This window comes from Rhinolophus sinicus, chromosome 1 (assembly GCF_057876585.1).
Source record: "Rhinolophus sinicus isolate RSI-liver-muscle chromosome 1, RSI-T2T, whole genome shotgun sequence".
NCBI lineage: Eukaryota > Metazoa > Chordata > Mammalia > Chiroptera > Rhinolophidae > Rhinolophus > Rhinolophus sinicus.
In genome coordinates this window covers 134,704,740-134,726,640 of record NC_142501.1, presented here as the reverse complement: position 1 = coordinate 134,726,640, position 21,901 = coordinate 134,704,740, and the positions used below count along the sequence as shown (strand labels likewise).

General features: G+C 38.3%; 1 protein-coding gene and 2 pseudogenes across 3 annotated transcripts in view; 2 read left to right on the top strand and 1 right to left on the bottom strand.

Annotated features, from left to right (window-relative positions):
• Positions 1–9,973, top strand: part of SPATA18 (spermatogenesis associated 18) — a 43,353-nt gene extending 33,380 nt beyond the window's left edge. The window contains exons 10-13 of one of the 3 annotated variants that reach the window (XR_012493739.2): positions 3,013–3,186; positions 4,942–5,025; positions 7,406–7,451; positions 7,750–7,842. Coding sequence is in view for 2 of the 3 variants with exons in the window: in XM_074324680.2 (XP_074180781.2) it covers positions 3,013–3,304 (292 nt within the window). In the remaining variant the exon portion in view is untranslated. Of the gene's footprint in view, positions 1–3,012; positions 3,443–4,941; positions 5,026–7,405; positions 7,452–7,749 lie in introns of those variants that run through there. The other 2 variants (XM_074324681.2, XM_074324680.2) reach the window with 2 other exon arrangements.
• Positions 9,974–11,126: 1,153 nt separating this feature from the next.
• LOC148759274 (TIM double twin CX3C motif protein pseudogene) lies at positions 11,127–12,059 on the top strand (annotated as a pseudogene).
• A 117-nt stretch (positions 12,060–12,176) lies between these two features.
• Positions 12,177–16,921, bottom strand: LOC141570006 (patched domain-containing protein 3 pseudogene; annotated as a pseudogene).
• Between the last annotated feature and the right edge of the window lie 4,980 nt (positions 16,922–21,901).

Below are 21,901 nucleotides of genomic sequence, written 5' to 3'. Positions count from 1 at the left end.
TGCCCACCCGCTCATGCCTCTGGCAACCATCAATCTGTTCTCTGTATTTATGAGCTTGATTTTTGTTTGTTTTTTTGATTCTGCATATAAGTGAGATCATATGGTATTTATCTTTCTCTGTTTTGTAACTCTTAGTATAATACCCTCTAGGTCCATCCATGTTGTCACAAAAGAAATATTTCATTATTTTTTTATGGCTAAGTAATATTCTAGTATATACGTTGTTTCATATATATATATATATATATATATATATATATATATATATATATATATATATATATATATATATATATATCACATCTTCCTTTATCCATTCATCCATCAATGGACACTTACGTTGTTTCTATATCTTGGCTATTGCAAATAATGCTGCAATGAACATAGGGGTGCAGATATCTTTTTGAGTTAGTACTCTGGATTTATTTGGATAATTACCCAGAAGTGGAATTGCTAGATCATATGGTAGTTCTGTTTAAAAATTTTTGAGGAACCTGTATATAGTTTTCCATAGTGGCTGCACCAATTTACATTCCCACCAACAGTGCACAAGGGTTTCCTTTCTCCTATATCCTTGCCAATACTTATTATTTCTTGTCTTTTCAATAACAGCCATTCTAACAGGTATGAGGTTGTAGTTTTGATTTGCATCTCACTGATGATTAGTATGCTGAGCACCTGCACCTTTTCAGGAACCTGTTGGCCACCTGTATGTCTTCTTTGGAAGAAGATTGATTCTCTGCCCATTTTTTAATCAGGTTTTTTTGGGTTTTTTGCTTTTGTTGGTTTTTATTGCATTATTTAGGCCAGATTTCTGAAAATGTGGTGTATGGGTCACCTGCATCAGAATTACTCAAGTACTTGTTAAAAATGCAGATTCCTGGATCACACTCCATGACATGTTTGTAGTATAGGCCTGGGGTGGGGCTGAGGAATCTGTAATTTAACAAGCGCCTAGGTATTCCTTCTGCGCACTAACATTTGGAAATCACTGCTCTAGACTCTTTTATCTTGGAACACTAGATTTCTACCAACTTTTACATGGTAAATGTTTCCTTTATAAATTAGAAGAACTTTAATTTAGAACATTTTACTTAAATTGTATGAGATCTTATGATGTAGCTGGAGATTATCCTGGAGGAGGCCACGCTGATGGTTAAGAACAGGCCCTGGTGTCAAACTGCCTGGGTTCTAATCCTGGCTCCACCACGAATGAGCTGTACAGGTTTAGGTAGCTACATTTTTACTTAATTTTTACTTAATTTTCCTGTTCCTTAGTTTCTTCTGTCAAATGGAAGCAATAATTATACCTATTTCCTGGGGCTATAGAAAGTTCGTTGAGATCATTCAGATAAAGTACTTAAGGACGCTGCCTGGCATGTAGTATGCTCTCAGGAAATGGTAGCTCTGGGTCTTTGCTCAGGTTGTAGGGTTATGGGTTGGTGGCAGCCCCCTATCCCTACCAGCTTGTGATGATGGAGACCATATAGCTTTATTTTGCTTATAAAAACCACAACGATGGCATTTCCAATTGCCTTGTAGCATGTCATATTTTCTTGCCATCTCCCAGCTTCTAGATTCTTTCAGATGACTGCTGCCAGCATGAATCCCCTCATGGAAGAGCTGAATATTAGAACATTGCACTGCAGTTGGATCTTTTTGATTCTCTTACAGAACACAATATCTGCATGCCTCTTTTTAAATTCCTTTTTCCTTAGAGGATTCATGGTCCCACTTGGAAATATTCACCCATTTCAGTTCATGGAATCTGCACATTTCCCAGACCTCTGGCAGGCCTCCTGCTTCCATGCCTTAATGAAAGGGAACATGCAGCCTCTTGGGGCTCTCTGTGGCCTGCGCTCCTGTATGGCTGTGGAGTGGAAACTGGAGTTCCTAGTAATGGTTGGATTTGGCTCTGCTTCTAGGATTTCACAAAACAAGTCTAATGCTTTTCCTTTTCATTCTCTCTTTTTTTACTTTGGCAGCCTTTCACGAAACAGGTAAAAGCATTATTTAAATTCTCCTCCTTCTGATCTCATGGCTTCAGGTTTTTTCCTATGGAGGGGGTTTGAGACTTCCTGACAAATGGATGGGTTTCCTTGGCCTGTTCTCCATGCTCTTCTGGGCATTCCTGTTTAAGAAAGTGTCCACACTGTATGGCGTCCCCTGCTTTGAAATGACCAGCCTAGAGGGACTAACATGATTTCCATTCTTATTCTCTATTATTTCAGCTAATTTGTAGTACTTTTTTCTTTTTTCCAGCCATATAACACTGTTCACTCATTTTGAGTTCAACTAAAATCTGTTATTAAATTTTCACTTGTGCTATGACTAAGCCATCTATCACTTTTATCTGTGTAGTGAAATGCTTTTTAGACTCAATTGCAGGACCCCATAGGTATCTGCATTACGTTGGATCTGATTAGATTCAGCTTACTGTTCCAGCCAGTTACTGTCATCTGTTTTTTGTTCCTATCCACGCCCCACCTTTGAACGATTTTTCTATATTTTATCCAAATCATTGCTGAATGTGTTGATTTATCACAGGATTGAGACAGAGAGCCCTTTGCACCTTCATTCATATTCTCATTGACCCACTAATTATCCCACTTTGGAAATGATCACTGAATCAGTTTCCAACCCCCCTATTTAAGTTAATCACTTACTTATACTTATTTTGTCTGCAAGTGTACATGAGAAATCTTGTAGGAAGCCTATGGGACTTCACATAGTCTCTAGGATTTCCCTGAATTGCAGCTCTTGTAATCCTGAAAAGAGAAGGACAAGATTAGTCAGACACGACTTGTTCTCGGTGAGTCCCTGTCAGGCCCTTGTCGTCACTGATTCCCATTCTAAGAGCCCACAACCATCTCTTTAATAACAGCACGAGGATCCATATTTATCTAGATCTGAGCTTAACCAAAACAAAAATTTACTCTGATGTTCCCCTGCCCAGTTATGCCACATAATTGCTTAACTTCTCTTTCTCCTTCTTTTGTGTGTTTAAAACAGGTACCGTCGCAGCTATGACTCCGATTTCACTGCCCCCTTGGTCTTCTATCATGTGTGGCCTGCGCTCATGGAGAATGACACTGTCATCATGAAGGGAGAGGCTGTCACCAAGAGAGGGGCTTTTGTACGGATGTCTTGCATAGTGAAAATTCATCCCAAGTGTTTGATTCACAAGTTCGAGAACATTTATAAACCCAGAGATTCTATAAAAGAACTTTATAAAGAGTTGATAAAATTTCATACAAAGGAGAGAAAAGGGATAAGCAGGGAAAAAACAAATTCTTTTCTTTGATGCATTCATGATTCTTCATAATTTCCTGGTAGTAATTTCTTTGCCTATTGATTCATTTATTTATAAAATGGAACTAGTCATATTTACCTCCTCCATCTTAGCAATATTATTCTATTATAAGTGCTAAACCCTTTGAAGTCATTTTATTGGAGGCCTTTTGTAACTCCAAGCATTTGAAAATAATTAATTCACTTTCAGGAAACAGTTGCCAAATTTTTACTGACAATTCTCTATGTTTGGAAACCAATGAATGTGCCCTGTTGTTCTCTCCTTGGTATGATGTGTAGAGAGGGGAGGGATGGAGAAAAAGAGGGCAGAGGACTTGGGGAGAGAGGAGCCAATCACCTTTGGAAGGTTGCTAACTGCATACATTGGTTGTAGAACATGCTAAATAATTAGGCAGCCTTCAAACTAGTCTTAGGTATGAAAGTGTGTGAGTGTGTGTTGTGGTGGGATTGGGTGTTGGAACTGCTGGCCATGGGTGCTTGCATATTCTGTATAGTGAACATTAGAGAGTTTTGACCCTGCCATTCCTAGAGGTAAGTAACTCCTGAAGTGAAGCTTCTCGGTCCAGAGCAAAGCCACCACCTGCGTGGTCTCAGTTCCTGTTCTCTGTCAACTAGAGAATAGGGGCCATACATCATGGCAGATTTTCACCTATAGAGTGGAGAAGGGGAGCAGTATGTTTTAAAAGAATTTAAGAATAGGGTTTTTGCACTTAAGCAGCCCACTGCAGCTAGTTGTATCTCAATAAAATATTTTGTGCTATGCAAGTTGAGCTCATAGAAATTGGATTGTGTTGATCTGACAACTGCACAGGCTCTACAGTGAATAAACTCATAAAACATGCTTCTTGCCCCTATAATAATCACCTTCTGTTAAGAAACTCTTACTGTAGATGGTCTACAGTGCAATTTGGAAGGGAGGAAGAGGAAATAGTAACTATTCTTATGTTCTAGCAATTGCCTTTTAATTTCCTTCTCTCCCACCAAGCATATCACCAACATTTGCCCAAGTGTAAATTCCTAAAACAAAACAAGAATACCCTAAAAGGAAGAACTTGGAAAATGAAAGGGTTAAATGAAGGGAAATTTTTAAGGAGGATTTTACTAATGAAATCTCATTATAGTGAATACGATTTTCTTCTTATTAACTTAGTTGGAGAGTAGATGGGCAGCATTGGTGAATCAGTCACTCATTCATGAATTCATTTCATTCAACATTAGTTATTTATTCAGTAGTTATTTATGACCCAAGCACTGTGTGTAGGGGCTGAAGATCCAGCAATGAGCAAAACAGACACAAATCCCTGCCCATGGGGAGCTTACATTCTCTAACTCTTGCAAAATTAATGTAATTTCTAACAACTTATTCATCAAAACAAAATTCTACTAGCACCAAGAGTTTGAATATCCTCAAGTTCGTTGTAATGGGATTTCTTTTTTAGAAATACTCTAAAGGTATTGTCAAATATTGGGCAACTATAGGAAATGCAGGGAGTGTACCTTATGCTAATGACCAGTAATGGGCAAGTGTAATCATATCATCAAAACCGTGGTCTGTGGGATATGCATACTATTTTAAGCCATGTGTGCTTTCACGGACTATTGACTGTTTTTCTTTTTCTCTTTTCATAGTGGAATTCGATGAGGTCTGTAAGTCGAAGTCGAAGCAGGAGTTTAAGTCCCGTCTGCCTCCGTAGCCATATTGGTTTAAGCACGGTACATGTCTAGTTATTTTTACACAAAGTCATTCTATGGTTGACATTTTTTTCTTCAACAGTCGCCTATAAAAGAGGTGATTATAAGTCTATAGGTAGAAAGAGAACCTGTTGCAATCACCCCAAACTGATTTTTATACTACCTTGGGAGGAGGAATTTATCATTCTAGAAAGAAGGAGGTAGAGGTAGTTTTTTCTCTGATTTAGTTGAAAGACTAATAGACTTTACTTATTTCATAGTTTTATGAATGAAAATGGGGTATTAGGTATCAGTCTTCTGAACAGAGAATAGGACACCTTGGTCAACTGACCTCGGAATAGGTCTCAGCTTCCTCTGGAACTTACTGTATGATTCGGAGAAATTGCTCAAATGGTCTGGCTTTCAATATTGTATATTGGGCATTGCAGGGATTAACTTTCCTCCCAACTTCAAACTTGGAAGAATAAGATTAGTGTTATTCTCTTTGCATATAAGTTCTTGGAAGGATTATTAATACTCTGTCAAATAAAAAAACAATAGTAAAAATACCTCTGAAAATGGAAAATATTATTAATGATTCACCACTGAAAATATTATTGATTCACCACATTAATATTATTAATGGTTCAATAGTGTTCATTTATTCAACAAATACTATTTAGTCAATGCTGTTTGAATACTGGGCTGGACCAAACATGTGGACACCAGATAGGCTAACAAAGTGCTGTTCCTTCCAATAAAAAATTTAAACTATTTGTTCAACCTTGTTTTAGGTAGACTGATGGAGAAGGAGAACCACATCTGGGAACACTCCACTTCTCTGAAATTATCTCTAGCAATGCAGCTTTAACCCAAAAACGTCTAAAACCCTCTTGGCAAAAGAAAAACAAAAACCCCTGCAGTTAATAAGACTCACTTTTCTTACTGAGTTTAGTGAGCATCTGTTGGTACTCTAGCATGCTCCTGTATCAAACTCCCCCCCCACCCCCCCGTATCTGATGAACGCTAGATTTATGGCACGATCGGCACATAAAAATGGCTAAAACATGGTCTCTTCCCTGAATGGGTTTCAATATAGGAAACTTAATGTGATGTAAGCAAAGTAACTGAATGTGGTATATGATACAATCTATAAAAGCAGCACAGAGTAGGCAGAGCTTCCTCCTGGATTTATTAGTGAGGCTGGGGTTCAGCTTGATCGGGCAGAATTTCAGTGAGCTGGGAAATTGGGGAGGAAAATCCAAATGAAGCAAATGGCTTGACAATGGAAATGACTTGCATCTAACACAGTTCTTTTGCTCTTAGATTTTAATATAACTTACTTGTCTTTATTCATGGATAATATTTATAGTAGGTAAAAGCAAAAGGAGAGTGCATTTAGTGGACTGATGAATAAGAAGGAAATCTTGAGTTTTATACTGGAAGATTCTCCTCATTCTAAGAGGAAATGGCACGTTAGAAGAAAGAGCAATTTAGACCCTATTGTGCTTACAGCCAAGGTGTATTTTACCTCTGGATGCTCACTGGGAGGATATCAGTGGGCACCGTCACTCTGTAATAAACCCCTGTACGTGTCTGAACCACCTCCTCTCTCCCACTTTGTGCCTAGAGAGAACAAAGTAATCTAAACTTTAGATGAGAATAAAATATAGCCTCAAATGTGAAACTGCTACAAAGTTCTGTCCCTTCCCACCACTGTCTCCTTACAACAAGACTGGTACACCTACAAAATAAAAGATAAATATTTTTGGTTAGTCTGGGTTTTTTTGGTTTATCTGAAGTCTCTCATCCAGAACAGCTTCCATCTTTGCTAGTGTCTATTTATCTGAAGTGTTTGAAAGCTCCAAGCAAGAATGATGCCTGTAGTCAGTTATTTGTGAGCTGTAACAGGTTTGTAGGCACAGGTGGTGGCTTTTGCTTAGTGAAAGCAAAGGTGAGATTTGAACAATGATTTTTTTTTCTGGCTGCCGAGTGACCTTTTTTAATAAGGCAGCATTTTGGACACATGAGATAATTCATATAAAGGATCTATCAGACAGTATTTGATCATTTTAGCTTTAACTAGTTAATAAGAGGAATAATTTTCTGGAAAGCTTTTAATTCAGTATGGCCTCTGAGCATCCAATCTCAAAGTCTTTAGCAATCGTTAAATAACAATAACAAAAGCAACAAAAACTAGGCCACTGAACCCAGATTTTAATTAATAATATAATTTAAATTTAGTGCCCATTTACTTCAGGAAGTTAAAAAGGAATTGCAGTGCTCAACCTTAGGGGCGAAAAGCATAGTTCTAAAGTGTCTCAAAACAACTATTTAGCTGGTTTTACAAAAAAGCATCAGAAGGATTCACTCATCGAGCTCCATGTACTGTGTGATTCACATACACTTTTATATTTTCCAGGTGTCTCAAAGCCGAAGTCCTTCTCCAGTAAGATATGGATTGCCAAGTAAGTGGGATGATTTAGGTGGAACAATTTTCTGTGTTTTAGTGCTATTTTTAGTACTCAGCACTGTGCAGCAAAATGAATGTTTTGCTTCCAAGGGGACAGCGTTTACCTCTACCTCATACCTTTCATTTCTGGGTGGATAGTACCTGAGCAGGTGCCATGAGTGACATAGGAGGAGCTTAAATTGAGAGATTTTATTGATGTAAACTTAGATTAACTACCTTGCTTTATTTAGGTCCTCCGCCAAGAAATTCTAAGAGAGAGACCATAATAATGAACTGTTTATTTTTCTCCTTAGGGTTTTAAAACCACAAGACATGTTCCTTTGCCACAGGACATCTGCAACAGCCAACCTGCCCAGCGCCTCCATCTGCCTGCAGTGTCTGCCTCAGACCTCACTTAAGATAATGTGAAAAGGCAATTCTGTGTATCACTCCACAAATAGAGTTAAATGTTTTGGCATAGTGCATTTGTAACTTCAGATATTTTGCATTTTATTTCATTTTATAGATACAAATTCCATTAATTTGATAAAAACTCTTGCCCAGGTGTTTAGGATCATACTCATTGGAAGCAGAGTCCATTACACAGGTTCAGGATTTTCATCCTGAAGTACTGGGCCCTTTTCTAGGAACTATATGAATAAAAAAGGAAAACCTTTACCATACTTAGTCCAAAAGACAAGAGGAGTCATTTTAGTTTACAAATTGATCATAAGTATTATAATTGCTGGTATTAGCTTTAACTTGAAAACAATATTGCTGCTTTCATTTTCTTTTAAGTTTGGGAAGACAGCCCTAATCTCAGGTTGGGGAACTCCTAGCAGTCACATTGACTTCAGGCTAAATGTAGATGGTGATGATTTAAGAGACTGTGGTTCATTGTTGGCTCTCTTTTTCCACTTTGAGTACCCAGTTTGGTTTAACTGAGTGCTATATGTCAAAGCTACTTACTTAAGAGAATTTTCTTGCTTCATAAATGCAGAGCAATGATTTGGATAGAAGCCAGCTTTGAGATGAATGTTAATTACCTAGTGTTTATCTCCTGGGAATGTTTCATATGGTTTTAATGTACATGTTATGTATATAAAAGCTACATGGGAAGAGATCCAAGATGGTGGAGTAGATCAATACTGTGCTTGCCTCATCCTGTGAACACATCAAAATTACACCTAAAGTATAGAACAGTCAACCTGGAAAGTCAACCATCTGAAGTCTAACTGAACAGAAGTTTTATAACTAAGGATATAAAGAAGAAACCACATCGAGACTGGTAGGAGGGGCAGAGACATGAAAAGTCCTGGCCCCAAACTTTCCTGTAGTGGTTGAACATTGGGAGGGATATCTTAGCCACAGAGGTTCCCCCGGAGGAGCAAGGGACTCCAGCCCCATACCAGGCTCTCCAGCTTAGAGTACTGGTGCTGAGAAAGGCGCCCTGACATCTGGCTGGGAAAAACAGTGGGGATTCTGACCATCTGGGTGGGATGGAAGTCTGCAGGAAACCCAGAGATCCTCTTAAAAGACTCATACACAGACTCACTTGCTCACAGGCACTCAATCTGGGCCCTGGTGGAGGGACAGTGACTCTAGGGGCATCAGAGACATACAGGGATAGACTGAGGTGTGTGGCTTCTACGTGAGGACTGGAGGGACAATTGCCATTTCCCCTGTGTGCGGTTTTCTTCCCATGCAGCTGGCAGGCAGGCAGGCAGGCAGCTTCTTTTCTGTGTTGAGCCCTCCCCCCACCATGCTCATGGCCAAATCTGAATCTCAATTGGTTTGGTGATCTCTGCTTGCTCCACTCTGGTGATTCACTGAGATCTGACACACCCAACTCCCTACCACAGGAGGCTTTATGAGTGGCTGAACCTTAGGGGAACCAGCAGCTGACAGCAGGCGTCAGAGTGTCCTGGCATTTTTCTGGAGCTACCCTGTACCTGGTACTGTTGGCAGCCATCCTCGGTTTGCAGGGTGGCCTCTCCCACACGCCTCCAGGTCTAGCACAGGCAACAACCCACCATGGATCACTTTGTAGCTCTTTCCAGGTAGTGCCCTGCCAGTCACAGGGAGTGGCTGATCCCACTTCTGGGTATTTATCTGAAGAAACCAAAAAAGCTACTTTGAAGGGACATGTGCATCCATATATTCATTAAAATATTGTTTACAATGGCCAAGATATGGAGGCAGCCTGGGTGTCAGTCAGTGTATGAAAGGTATAAACAAATTCAAATTGATTAATAATAAAATGCATACTTGAAGATTACCATTTTATAAACGTACTAAAAATAAGAAGAACCTTTTTGTAATTGGAATACTAGAAGGAGAGAAGACAGACAATTTGGCAGAAAAATATTTGAAGAAATAAAGGCTACAATATTTCCAAACTCGTCCTAAAGTTCAAAGATACCTGAGAAGTTTGAATAGAAAACACACCATACACAACCACATCATAGTCAAATTCCTGAAAAATCAATAATAAAGAAAAAAAACCTTAAAAGTACCTAGACAGAAAAAAAAAAAAAAGGGCAGATTTTATAGAGAAGAACAATGAAACAGGGAAGGCTGAATTCCAATCCAAGCATTGCATCAAGAAGACAATGGAATGACATTTTTAATGTGCTGAAAGAAAACCCTCTCGACCTAGAATTCTATGTCAAGTTAAAGTATTCTTTAAAAAGGAAGAGAAGATGAAGTCAGTGTTCGATTGGTCAAAGAAAACATTGGTCAAAGAAGAAATCACAAAGGAAACGGAAACTTATTTTGAAATTAATGCTAAGGAACAGCCATCATATAAAAAATTGTGGGTACAGATAAAACTGTATTTAAAAGGAAGTTTATAGCATTGAAAGCTTTCTTAGAAAAGAAGAAAGGTTTAAATTAATGGCTTAACCTACCACTTTACAAAGCTTGCAAATGAAATTAAAGTAGAAAACAAGAAGAAATAAAAAGGAAAAGTCTACAAATTAGTGAATAGAGAAATAATAGAGAAAAATCAATGAAGCCAAAATTTGGTTCTTGGAAAAATATAATAAAATCGATAATCCTTTGATCAAGAAATACAAATGACCAATACCAAAAATTGCACAGGGAACCTCACTAGAGGCTTTAAAATGATGATTAAAAAATAATCAGTTGGACACTTAGAAAAATGAGTAAACTCCTTGTAAGAGAAAAACATACCTCAACTGACCCAGTAAGAAACACAACATCTGAATGGCTTTATATTTGTTAAAGAAAGTGAATTTGAAATAAAAAGGCTTCCCAGAGAAACTTCATGCCCAGATGACTTTATTGGTGAACTCTACCAAATATTTAAGGGACAAATGAAGAAATGATAATCATACATCATACATTTCAGAAAATAGAAGAGGATTATTTACCAGCTCATTTCTTGAAGGCAGCATAACCCTGATATCAAAACCTGAGAACGACATTACAAGAAAAGGGAATTGTAGGCCAATATCTCTCATGATCTCAGGAACAAATATCATTGATAAAATATTCACAAAACAAGGAGCAATATTTGACAAGACCAAATGTGAGTCATCCTCGGGGTGCCAGGTTGGTGTAATAATAAAAAATCAACATAAATTACTGCTGTCAGATTAAAATAGAAAAAGGACATGATGATGTTAAAAGATGGACAAAAGTTACGTGACAAAATTCAATACCTAAATTAGCTCAACTAATTAGGAGTACAACGGAGCTTCCTCAACCTGATAGAACCAGCTGTGAAATACCTTCAAGGGATGATTATACTGGATGAGATATTCAACATGTTTACCGTAGAGTTGTGAACAAGGCAGTGATGTCTGTTCTTAGCATGTTTTCCGACATTTTTCTGGACAGTCCAAGCCAGTACAATAAGGCAAATAAGAAAGATTATATAGGAAGAAATAAAATGGCCTTTACGGGAGCCCATGCATGGAGTCCACATTGGCCCCGGAAGAGCGGGGTGCAGCGACGGGGCTCCATGGCGGCGCTGCAGCAGCTCCGTGTGCAGGAGGCGGTGGACTCCACGGTGCAGAGTCTAGAGAGAGAGAACATCCGGAAGAGGCAGGGCCTCATGTTCTGGTGCAACGCCCGCTGCTGTGAGGACAGCCAGGCGACCATGCAGCCGGGGCTCCAGTGCACTGAGCGCTGCAGCGCGCCTCTGACTCAGGCCCCAGCCCTAGGGGCCAGTGGGTTGGAGAAGTTCCAGGACCGCCTGCCCGGTGCACCCTGCATTGCAACGACACAGCCAAAGATTCAATAGATGCCAGGAGTAAAGAGCTTCAGGTGAAGCGGCAGCTGGAGAGTTGCGACCAGGTGTGTGGATGACCACATGAACCTCATTCCAACCATGACCAGGAAGATGAAGGAGTCATTCTCATCCACTCAGGAACAGAAGTCTTTGCCATTGGCCATCAGGGCTGAGGGCAGGACTCTATTTCGGAAGAATGAGAATTTTGGTCTTTTAAGCAAAGTTTCTAAGTGAAGAAATTAAGGGTGGCAGCAAGTTTAAGGCACATGTCACTTGCCTCGAGATACTGGTTCTTTTATGTTTTAATCCTAGACAATGAAATGGAAAAACTGGTGCTAAAATTTGGGTCAGAAAGTTTTTGAGAACCTAAATTTCTTGTGGCAAGGGCTTATGCTGGCAGCAGGCATCTCCCTCGTACCAATCCAGAGCCTCAGGTACCAGATTCTTCTTAGTCCACAGGTACCACCAGGCTGACAGGCTCCTCTAACCTGCCAAGGATCTGCTGGTGTGTGAGGAGAGGTGTTGCTCTTTGTTGCCGACCTCCCGTTTACCAGAAGCTTCACCACACCAGTTTCCATAAGCTGTAAAACAAAATCCATGAGGTCACTAATTTAAAGGGGAAGAAAGGTTTCTGGGTAATTGTTTTGCTTGGTTTTGTCTTACATACAAGGGCATGAAGTTGATTTAAGATGTGGAGTTGGGAGAGATAGTTTAGATAAGAACTTTGAGATTCCTTTGGATATCCATTTCTGGCCATCAGATGTGGGTGTGCATTTCTTAAAATTCTCATGTATTACATCTTTCAGCCTGGAGTTCTCCTAAGACATGAGAGGTGATGTCACACTGGGTATGGGAAGCAGACCTTCCCTCTCACTGGCTGCCATGATGAGGCTGTCTGCAGCAAAGTGACAGGACACTCTTGCAGTGACACTCCCTTGAAGGGAAAGAGGATTTTGATTGTGCTATATACCAGTACCCAGGAATGAACAGTGAAAGAGGAACTGTTGGCTGCTTAACAGGGTTATGAAGTAAATAGAGTTGGAAAAATCTTGGTTTTCAGGAATGGAACCTATATCCAGTATTGCTTACTTAGCCCCCTGAATTAATACAGCACTACTGAGACGATCCCTTGGCAACAGGAAGGTCAAAGGAGAAAAAGTAAGCAACTCAGGTGAGCTACGGCTCCTTTAGAGCAAAAGAGGGGCAGCTCCCCATTTCCAAATACCACTTTTACCTGGGGCCTTTGCAACATGCAGTGTTCCTGCTCCAGCTCTGGCATCTTGCCATTTTGATAAGGACCTTGTTGTCTTTTTACTAGTTTATTACTTGAAATGATAATGTAACCTGCCTGCTGTTTCAGGACTGTGATATATTTTCCTAGTGGTCTGGTTTTTAAAAATAAATAGGATTTAATTTTTTCTCCATAAACAAATAAATAAATAAATAGCCTTTATGTGACCTTTATATAATTGCATAGATAAAGAAACTACTACATTTATTAGTTCTGCAAGAACTAATAAATGAACCTAACCAGGTTACACAATATAAGGTAAGTATACCAAAATCAATTGTGTTTTTATGTACTAGAAAAGAATAGAAAAAGAATTTAAAAAATATTGTTTAAAATGTCTGTCACCCCAATAAATTTAATAAAAATTAAAACAAAAGAATAGAAAAAATTAAATGCCATAAAAATAAAAATACTCAGAAGTAAATATGTCAAAATCTATAAAAGATAAACTTGAGATAAGTTAAAGAAGACATAAAAAATGGAGAGATAAACCATATTCATATATTGGAAGATTCAATTTTGCTAAAATAGGTATTTTCCCCAAATTAATCAATAGATTCACCATACTCCAATCATGACCCCAGAAGTCTTCTTTGATAAATTGGCAAGTGATTCTAAAAAGAATATTTAATTGCAAAGAGCTTAGAGTAGCAAAAGCAGTTTGGAAAAGAAGGAAAATGTTGGACAACTTATGCAACCTAATTTCAAGAATTACTATAAAGCTTTGGTAATCAAGCCAGTGTGGTGCTGGCTTTTATAGACAAGCGGATTAATGATCAGAAATAAAGCCACAGGGGCTGGCCCGGTGGCTCAGGTGGTTAGAGCTCCGGGCTCCTAACTCCCAAGGCTGCCGGTTCGATTCCCACATGGGCCAGTGGGCTCTCAACCACAAGGTTGTTTGACTCCCACAAGGGCTGGTGGGCTCTGCTCCCTGCAATTAGCAATGGCAACTGGACCTGGAGCTGAGCTGTGCCCTCCACAACTAAGACTGAAAGGACAACAACTTGACTTGGGGAAAAAAAAGTCCTGGAAGTACACACTGTTCCCCAATAAAGTCCTGTTCCCCTTCCCCAATAAAATCTTAAAAAAAAAAAAAAAAAAAAGAAAGAAATAAAGCCACACATAAATTGTCAATTGATTCTTTGAGGTGCCAAGTTGATCCAAGTTAATTAGTGAAAGGATTGTCTTTTCACTAATGATGCTGGGACAACTAGATAACTATTGTGGGAATAAAACGAATCTCTATCCATACTTTCTGACAAACAGAGGTCTATGGATCATATGTAAAGTTAAAACTATTAGTTTTGAGAAAAATACTGAGATGAACTTTTTTTTTGTGATTTTCAAAAGAAGAAAATAAATTAGATTTCAAAACTTTAAAAATTTCTGTTCATCAAAATACACCATTAAGAAAATGCATAACAAATCCCCAGACTGGGAGATAAAGTAAGTTGAACTTTTACATGATAATGCATGTAGGAAGTACAATAAAAGTAATGTTGCATTTATAATATAACATATAAAATACTTGAATTCCAGGCATAAACTTGTATTGAAGAAATAAAGGGAAAAAATAACTGGAAAGTTATACTTTATACTTGGTTGTATAGATCATAATAAAGATGACAACACTTCCTAATTTATGTAAGATATTTTAATGTAAGACTAATTATTTTTTCTCAGGGTATTTAAAATAACATTTTAAAATGGAATTTCAAAGCCAAGGAAAAATGCCTCTGTTTTTAGCTTATTGACTATTTTTTGTTTTCCTAGTTATTTATTTTATTTTCAGTAACAGTTGACATTCAGTATTATTTTCTATTAGTTTCAGGTACATAGCAACATAGTTAGACATTTATATAATTTATGCAGTGATCACCCCATTAGTCTATTCTTAATCATGCATTTTTACCTGTTCGAATTGGGGCAATCAGGAATTCTATAATTGGTCCTTGATTTGCTAGTGGATATTCAAACAAACATTTAAAAAAAAAAGTTAAGAATGCTGGAATAAGAATCAAGCCACAAGTAGCCCCAAATACCATAACAAGAAACATAATCTTTAAAAATGTCTTGAAGATGTATGCATTAGCTGCAGATAAAACACACACCCAATTACTGTTGAAGTTACACTTTGTAACACTGGGTAGCCTAGCATACACAATGCCTCAGTTGTTTTTTAGGTTTACTGAGGGCTTAGCACCATAAACAAATGCATAGGAAATGTGTGCAGAAAAATGGAAAGAAAACCCTATACAAATGGCAAGATTAATCATGGGTATGGACTCAAGATTGATGCTCCAGAATGCTATGAAACTGGTTACTCCCACAATCACAGGAGCAATGGCAAAAGTTACCCACAGGGAACACAGTGGATGAGGAATTAACACTAAGGAAACAATGAACGTAGCTGTTGATGCAACAATGACTTTTCAAAAAGTGTTTTCTAATATTGCAGTATACTGATCAAAATATATAAATGCCTGTTTATATACCATTAGGGGAATTTCACACGTTTTGGAAACGATTTCATATTGTGATGAAATATTAATACCATACATAAAAAGTGGAAAATCCATAAAAATTGGAAATACTGTTTATAAAAGCATTCTTGTTATGTACATCTTGTCTGTTATATATATTGCACATATTCTCATAACCAAAACTGTAAGAATGTTATCTACATAGTCATTCTTTTCAAAATCTGCCAGACATTTTCCACTTTTTGCCTAGCATCTTTATCCTACTCGTCAAGAGTTTCAGTAACAATAGCCATAACCCTGGGACCATAATCTAAAAAATATTCTTCATCTATAGTAAAATACTGTGTGATGTAGGAATCGTCACTTGCCAAATTTTGAAGGTCTAAAAATTCCTACATTTGGAAACAGCTCTATATACGTCTTAGGAGGTACAAAATGTATAGAAGCACTACCAAAAACTTGGACTCAGTGCTTGTCAGAAAAGGGCCAAAATAGTCTCCTAGAGCAGTAGAAATAGTCTTTTTTCTTTTCTTTTTTGTAATCCATTTCTGAAAACTCAGAAAAACACAATAGTAAAAGTTGGATTCTTTCCTTTTGAAATGATAGACTGGAAAGACAGTAGGTACTTTTACCACTAGATGGCAAGCTTAAGTAGTTATTAAGGGGCAATTTTCACCAGTTCATAGCTGTTTAGGTTCAAATGTATGTGGAACTTAAAAGCATAAAAATGTAATAGTAGTCTTAATGTGTTGTAACATAAGGATTTCATCCCAAGAAATTTGTCAAAGCTATTACTGATTCATCTTTGATTTTTTTTTTTTTTTTAGATTTTTATTGGAGAAGGGGAACAGGACTTTATTGGGGAACAGTGTGCACTTTCAGGACTTTTCTCCAGGTCAAGTTGTTGTCCTTTCAATCTTAGTTGTGGAGGGTTCTGTTCATCTTCAAGTTGTTGTTCTTTCAGTCTTAGTTGTGGAGGGCGCAGCTCAGCTCCAGGTCCAGTTGCCGTTGCTAGTTGCAGGGGGCACAGCCCACCATCCCCTGTGGGAGTCGAACCGGCAACCTTGTGGTTGAGAGGGCATGAACCGTCTGGGAGCTCAGCGGCAGCTCAGCTCAAGGTGCCATGTTCAATTTTAGTTGCAGGGAGCGCTGGCCACCATCCCTTGTGTAACCCTCCATGATTTTTCTAATGTTTTATATATTCTCTTTAATTTTATTATTTCACTTGATGTAAGTAAGGATTTTGCTCAGAATGTCTAATGATGTCTATGCTTGATAATTGTATTATGTTTGTATGATCTATGCTTCTGGGTGTTGGTAAATTCATTTTTATATCTTCATGCAGTATTATAAGGAGAAAAATATGATTAAATACTCAAATATTGGCAAAATCATTTTACAGACAAATGTTTTGATGCTGCCAAAAATGAACTGTCAGTAGTGTGGTTATTCATGAACTGATTAACTTAATCTAAACTCAGTTGAAGGATTTAAATGACAAATTTAAGGTGGCTGCAAAAAAAAGTGTATGAAAATCAAGGATCAGCTGTAATAATACTGGTACAGTTGTCACAAATTGACAAATGAATATACTACCAAGTAAAAGAATGGGAAGGTAGGTCTTTTCTGGCCATTCTAGATTGAATATACTGGTGAAATCATGTGGCAAAAGGAGCAAACTTTCTTTCTTTCTTAACATATATACTGAATAGTGAAATAGATTTCTATGTTCACAGGCCTTATTCAAAAGCAGATAAGTACAAAGCTGTCCCATCCTGTGTGACAAGAGTTGTGGGGAGCGAGGAGGGCGGCACAGGGTTAAGAAAAGACAGCAGCCATGAATAGATTTTAAATGTGTAGGCCAAGGGACAGCAGCCTCAACGTCTGGGCTGTGGCAACTGGTCGGGCCTGCGCAATAACTTTTATTAGTTCGGTGGGGAAGCAAAGGAGATAAAGCTTGTCAATCTCAAGATCTGTGAATCCTATACATCATAATAGAAAACTGATTCGAGACAATAACCCTTGTCTGCAGAGAGCTGGACCAGAAGTCTCAACTTCCCCAAGGGACAAAACCTATATGCATATGAATAGATGGAGAGTACCTCATTAAATCACCTCCTTTGCAGGTTTCCGGAAGGAATGCAGCCACAGAGACTGAGGCTTTCCTTAGCCTGAGGAAGGTGGGGGGCTGTGCTCACCTCTGTGAACCCTGTGGGTTCTCCTGTTGGTTCCCACAACTGCGTCTGGCTTGAGTTGTTCCTTCCGTGAGGAATCTTACTTGTCATTGACTGTGCAGTCATCTTTCTGGGATTAAACAGGGAGGCATAGGGTGCAAACACAAAGGTTTAGCAAAGTCCCTGAAAGGATCCGTCTTGCAGATTCTCCTTTCTTTGGGGCAGGAAGAGCTGAACCTCCCTGACAAGGAGAGCAGGACAGCTCTGATGAAGGTACGCAGTAGCCAACTATAACTATGTCAACACAAGACGGATTTGATTTAATTGTTTAAAATAAAAATGAATTTATCACATTAAACTATAACTAATCAAGGAAACTTGCGGAATGCTTACTTTGAATTCCCAGAATTTACCGTTTATTTAACGGCATAATCCTGGCAGGTGGTGCTGTGCCAGGAAGAGGAGTGTGCAACAATCCTGCTAAAACATGGAGCGGAACCAGACATGAAGGAGGTGGAGGGCGACCCCGCTCTCCACTGTGCGGCCCTGGGGCAGAATGTAGCGATGGCCGCAGAGCTGCTGCTATGCAGGGCGGCTATGGAAGCAACAAGGTATAGATCCACAGACTGTATTTACACAATATGTGCAATACATGTGTTTTTTAGCCACAAGCATTTTATTTCTAGTAGAGGTATACTGCATGCTGTACACCAGGTCCTGTTACCATGGAAACAACTCCAAAGCCAAGTCAGGGAGGGCTGGGAAATGGGGTGTTCAGAAAAAGGCACAACTCTAGTCTCCCAGCTTCCCTTCCACCTCAGAAAGAAGCACTTCCTGTTATTGTGTGGGAGTGGGTGCCAGGCTCAGAGCCCAGCAAGGACGGAAGGCCTGGGGGAGGGAAGTATGTGGGGGTGGCTGCTGTAGGGCAGGACCTAGGAAATGGGTGCTGCTGGGGATGTGTAGGAGGAGTGGAGACCTGGAGACCTGGGACCTGCATGTGGGGAGGGGAAGCAGCAGGCTACAGGCCCTGAGCACCCCAGGAGCCCAGATTTCCGAAGATTGGGGCAGGAGGGTCAGTCACGTCTGGACATCTAGCAAGATCATCCGCCCTTTCTCATAACCCCTCTGCCAGCCACGGCCCCCTCGGGGTCTCCACCTCGGAGTGGGGCTCCTGCTCAGCCTCATGCAGGTCCTGGGCGGGTTGTAGGTGTACAGAGGGAGCAGGTGATGGGGCCGCATTCACGTGCTTTTGTTCCTATATGTACATCACCTCTCGTCACTGCAACCCCAGCAGGAATGCCCTCAGTTGACACTGGTAGGGTGAGTTTTACATGTTTGCAAGTCAAGCAGTTCCCTGAATGAAAACATTTTGAACTCAATTTTCTAAGATTTCACTTTACATGATGATACTTCTAAAGTAACAGTAGAGGCACAGCTCTCTGTTATGCACTTATGGCAAATATTTGTGAAAACACCATTTGCTCAAGGCAACATTTTCTTTTCCAAAGATTTTTTCACATCTGAGTTGTTTTCCAATTAATGCAAAACAATGCAGGAAAGCAAAATTTGCCTTGGAAATAGGCTTTATTTTAAAGCTCAAACAAACAAAAGCATTTTACCATATCATAGATAGAAATCTTCCTGCTGTTGACAAGTTCCCATTTATTTACAAGTTCCCAAGTGATTTATATAAAAGTGATTTAGCTCTCATTGGCCAAAGCTAAGAGGGAAAAGGAAAGAGCTATCAGAAATATACAGGCCAATTTGGAAATTTGACCACTGAGGGGATATAACCAGGAGAGGTTTTTTAAAAAACTTGTGAGCACAGACAACAGTTTAGTGGTTACCAGAGGGTTAGAGGGGAAAATGGTGGTAGAAGAGAAAAGAGGGTCAAATACACGGTGATGGAAGGAGAACTGACTCTGGTGGTGAACACACAATGCAATATATGAGGTGGGATCACCAAATACGATGAATGTTTAAATAAAACAAAATTATTACAGAAAAAGATACATTGTCATTAATCCCCCTCAAAATACTCCCCTTCGTTTCAAACACACTTATCCCATTGTTCTTGTCACTTTATGAAGCAGTTGTGGAAGTCGTTTTTCATGAGTGTCTTTTGTTGTGCTGTTGTGGTTGCCTCGAATTCCTGAATTGATTAAAACCATTTACCTTTCATGGTCATTTTGACTTTGGGGAAGAGCCAGACGTTGTATGGTGCCAGATCTGGTGCATAAAGTGGATGAAGACACACCGTAATGTTTTTATTTGATAGAAATTGCCATACCACAAGCAATGTGTGACATGGAGTCTTTCCGTTATGATCACAAAATACGGTTAGTGCTGCTACCAAGTGCCATCCAATGGAAAGGCAGGGATCTTCAATACAGGAAGCGGTGCATCAAACCTTAGTAACAGTGTGTGACAAGTTTCAACTTGTTCAGTGCAGTCAGTCAGTCGGGTGTGAGCCTTGGCTGACAGAAGGTGTGTTTTAAAGTGTGCCATAAATCATCATCATGACAATGCTCCGTGTCACAGTGTGGTGATTACATCCAATTACCCAAACAACACTATTCTCAAATGTTTATGCCAAGTAACATTGTTAGAAACATTTTATGTTTTTAAACATTATTTTATATACATTCATGCAGCACATACAATGTTTTTGTTAATGACTAACCATATATATGACAGTGGTATACCATATAGCCTAGGTGTGCAGCAGGCTATACCATCTAGGTTTATGAAAGTGTGCTCTATGATGTTCACACAATGACAAAATTGCCTACAACACATTTGTCAGAATGTCTCCCATGATTGAGCAGCACATGACTGTATATTGAAGGTGTGGTGATTAACATTGTTCACTAAAAGAACAACTCTTTTCTACTTTACTATCTAGTAGCATTCTTAGAATTGTCTTCTATACATGAATTGTAAACACTGTTTTACATGCATTACAGTTTGTTACCACATCCATTCACTGACATACATTATTCTCAACTAGTTCCTCGTATATCATTCTTAGAAATATCTTATACATGTGTCTTTAAAGGCTATTTATTAAATATTATAGTGTGGTCACATCCATTTACTGAAATAACGCATTCCTCGACTTTACATGCAAGTTTAATTCTCAGAAACATCTTATACACATGGGTATTTAAACACTGTATTATATGCACTATAGTGTAGTAACTACATCCATTCACTGAAATAACGCTCAACTCACACAAGTAGAATTATCAAAGACATCTTAAACACTGTTTTATATGCATTATAGTGTGCTAATCCTATCATCGATCATTCGCTGAGAAAAGGCTGCTCAATTTCTCCCACTATCAACATTATTATTATTATTTTTTTAATAGAAAAAAATTGGCTGAGCATTCATTCCTGGTAGTTTTTGTTTTTAAATTATTTCATTTTGAATTTCTCAAAATTTTTTTCAGTACAAATACTTTTATTCACAATTTGCATATGAGAAAACTAAGACTCATATAGGCTAATTAATTTATCCAAGACAGTAAGTGAAGAAAGCCAGACTTAGTCTGTAAGCCTTTTGTATCCAAAGCCCATGTACTTTTACTACAAATTGTTGATGATTTTATTATTAGCTAAAAATTAATGCTATAAGAATTTCATAGAATTACTTATATTAAATATCATTTTAAAAAACATATATTTAATTTGCTCGCACTATATATAGATACAACATTAAAGCAAATGTAATTTTATTAAATCTTAATAATACTGTTAGATGTGTATTTTTTCAATTTTACAAAGAAATTGAGACAAAGAGAGATTAAGTAAAATGTCAAAAATTTACAAATTTTAAGGGGTGGAGCGTGTGTTTGAAAGCAGATCTTCCTAAGACTAGGGTCCACATTCTAAGAAATGTGGTCACTCTATCGTATGTAATACAAACCTAGTATTCACATTTGTCAATGTCAGGTGGTTAAATGTAGTATTTACTGTAAATTAAGTTTGTATTGTGCTATGTTTTATGTATTGATTGTGGGTTCATACAATTTTATTTATATATATATATATATATATATATATATATATATATATATATACATATATATGTCTTTTTGTGTGGGAGAGATTTAGACATGTATGACTGCTTCTCATATTTAATTTTATATTTGAGAAAAATTTTATATTGTCATAAATTTCTTAGTGAACTTTTTTTTTTAGTGAACATTTCTGTATCGAAAGGCTTGAGTTCTTTAACAGATTTTGCTCATAGCT